This window comes from Beta vulgaris, chromosome 8, assembly GCF_026745355.1.
Source record: "Beta vulgaris subsp. vulgaris cultivar EL10 chromosome 8, EL10.2, whole genome shotgun sequence".
Classification (NCBI taxonomy): Eukaryota; Viridiplantae; Streptophyta; class Magnoliopsida; order Caryophyllales; family Amaranthaceae; genus Beta; species Beta vulgaris.
This window is the reverse complement of record NC_079209.1, coordinates 43,749,186-43,752,395: the sequence shown is the minus strand read 5'-3', so window position 1 is coordinate 43,752,395 and position 3,210 is coordinate 43,749,186. Positions and strand designations below refer to the sequence as shown.

The 3,210-nt window shown below is 35.4% G+C and overlaps 1 protein-coding gene across 1 annotated transcript in view; it reads left to right on the top strand.

The window, feature by feature from the left end:
* Window positions 1–1,730: 1,730 nt before the first annotated feature.
* LOC125492743 (protein FAR-RED IMPAIRED RESPONSE 1-like) overlaps window positions 1,731–3,210 on the top strand; it is a 1,803-nt gene continuing 323 nt past the window's right edge. The window contains exons 1-3 of the mRNA XM_057391562.1: window positions 1,731–2,091; window positions 2,188–2,606; window positions 2,900–3,061. Of these exons, the coding sequence (XP_057247545.1) occupies window positions 1,731–2,091; window positions 2,188–2,606; window positions 2,900–3,061 (942 nt within the window). The remainder of the gene's footprint in view (window positions 2,092–2,187; window positions 2,607–2,899; window positions 3,062–3,210) is intronic.

Below are 3,210 nucleotides of genomic sequence, written 5' to 3'. Positions count from 1 at the left end.
GTTAGAAAACAAAAAAATCTAAGAGTAAAAAGACCCGTTAGAAAACAAAAAAATCTAAGAGTAAAAAGACCCGTTAGAAAACAAAAAAATCTAAGAGTAAAAACAAACTAACAAAAAATCTGTAAAAACAAAGCAAAAGACGAAAAAAAGATCTGAGAAGAAGCTTCGATGGCTGAGGATTTTGAATTCAGCACACCAAATCATGAACAGGTAAAACAGTTATATAATAAATTTGTTTGTATCCCACATTCTTTTGATAAAATGGCTAAAAAATCAGGAAAAAGATGTAATAAATATGTTAAAAGTAATTTTAATATTTTGGTAAATAGTTAATATTTATAGCATAAAATGAGGGGAGAAACCTTTATGTAATATATATTTTTTTGGAAAAATTAGAAAGAAGTATAATAAATATGTTAAAAGTGACTTTAGTAATAAATATGTCTTCCTAAATGAAGAGGATGTTTAGATAAATTGCAGGTTTTATCATAGAATTTATGGCTGGCTGCATAGAAATACCCAGTTGGCAGTAAATTATAGTTGCAAAGGGATAAATTTATTGCGCCATATTAATGTTTAGATATTGTCTTTTAAAGAAACTGTAATAAAACATTTATAGCAAACCAAACGACCATTGTTAGTTATCTACAAACACTAGTTGGATATGCTAAACACTTGTAGGATACCAAACAACAAACAGTTGACTTTTAATAAAAAACATGATTTAATGTTAAAATAATGTGTTTCAATATTAAAATTAAAATAAATAACTTGTCACGGTTATTATAATACAACAGTTAAATGTTTGAATGTGAAAGTATTATTTGCAATGGAAATGTAAATAAATTATGATCTGACCAATATGTTTGTCTAATTTAAGATAATTAATATATGTGATTGTATTTGCAGCGAAGAAGTAAAAGAGTTGACTTTGATTTGAATGAGGAAGTGCCTGACATATATTTGGAGTCAGGGCAGTTAGTTGAATTGTGCAATGAGGAGAACATTGTTGAGGAATGTGTAAGTGGATCATTTACATCAAATAATACATCAAATAATAAGATTGATGTTCCTAATGTTGGCATGGTATTTTGTTCATGGGATGAGATTGACGAATGCTTTGTGAAATACAAGAAACAAGAGGGTTTTGGTGTTCTTAGGTCAGGTGGTGGTAGTACTACGCAAAAGAAAGAGAAGGTGAAGGTTTTGCGTAATTATACGTGGAGATGTGAGTGTGAAGGTGAACCAGACATGAAGCGAATGGTGGATGGTAAGCGGGTAATAGTTGGGAAAAAGGGTGTGGACATATCTAGTAGGAAGACGAAAAAGTGCAATTGTCCTGTGATGATATATGCTAGTGTAAATGAAGAAGGGCTATGGGAAATAAGGAAAGCAATACTACAACATGAAAATCATAATCCTACACCTAGCAAGGTTAGAAACATAAGCAAATTTCAACAAGAAGAAGTTAGTTGTGCTGTGCGGAGGAAGTTGTTTAATGATAAAGCTGCTGGTGTGAGGATATCTCAGATCCACAAATCCATTGCTACGGATAGGAATGGACTCGAGAATATGGCAATAACTGAGAGGGACTTGCGTAACATAGTAGCAAAGGAGCGTAGATTGAAATTTAAGGACGGAGATGCTAATGCCATGTTGAGTTATTTTGACAGAATGACTGATGATAACCAATAATTCTTTCACATGCACATTTGGATGATGAAGGTTACATGAAAGATGTCTTGTGGGTTGATGCGAGAAGTCGTGCAGCGTATGAGTATTTTGGGGACGTTGTATGTTTTGACGCTACCTACCTTACTAATGATTATGCACTTCCTTTTGATAATTTTGTGGGAGTAAATCACCATGGTCAAAGTATATTACTAGGATGTGCTTTAATATCTCACGAGGATGCTGAAAGTTATACTTGGGTCTTTAGTACTTGGGTGAAGTGTATGGGTGGTAAAGCGCCTAATTGTTTTCTTACTGATCAAGATGCTGCGATGTGGAAGGCGTTGGTGAATGTTATGCCCGGAACTTGGCACCGTTGGTGTTTATGGCACATTCTTATGAAGTTTGGTAAGAAGCTGGGTAAGTATGCGCTTTATAAGGAGTTCAAAAGGGTACTTCTTGATGCCATATACTACCTTTGTTTTTATTTAGTTGCAACGTTTTGTGGTAATGTAGGTTTGTATGAGGAGAGGATGATGTGGGCTCCGGCATGTATGAAGCACATATTTTGGGCTAGTATGAAGACGACGCAACATTCAGAATGTATTAATAGTTTTTTTGACGGTTATGTGCATAAGAATACGAAGCTGTGTGATTTTGCGAAACAATACTGCAATGCTATGGAGAGTAGGGCAAATTCTGAGAAAGTAGCAGACGCAAATAGTAGTAGGTATGTAAGACAACTTGCTACTGATTGTAAAGCGGAGGTTGTGTTCCAAAAACTATACACAGATGGTAAGTTTAAGGAAGTGCAAGCGGAGTGTCTTAAAATGTTGTATGTCCATTGGAGAAGGGTTCAAAAATTAACACACAATATAGAGGAGCACACATTTACAGATAGAATATGGGTTATATGCAAGGATACTAAGAAGAAGGTACCTACGAATAAGAGAAGGAACTATCGGGTGAAAATTGACTTAGGTACGTTGTTGGCATGTTGTGAATGTAAGATGTTTGAGTGTCATGGTATTTTGTGTAGGCACATCATTAATTTGTATGATGTTTTGAATATAAAAGAAATTCCTTCACAATACATCCTCGATCGGTGGAGGAAGGATGTCATTCGAAAACATACCATGATAAAAGTGGCGTATCATGATCGTCCAAAAACTAAGAGGTAATGTGTTATGATAAAATGATGGTCCTATTCGACCCCATTTGCTTTAAGGCGGCTTGTGGTGAAGTTGATCTAGTAGTCGAAGCACTTAAGTTGCTTGATGATCGCATAAATGAGAGGAAGGCATTGAAGATTACTAGTAATGGACCGAAAGAAGACACTCCTTCATCTGTGGGTAATAATACAATTAGACAAGATGTTACTCCTGGTTCGGTAAACATGCAGCAGAGGCGTGAAGTACCCCCCTCGAAAGGCACGTAAGGATCGCGCTCAGTTCGATTCCCTTCATGCATCGAGAAGGGGCAAGGATCCAAAAAACAGAAGAAAGGGAACAAAGATGGCAAGGTATTGACTATATATTT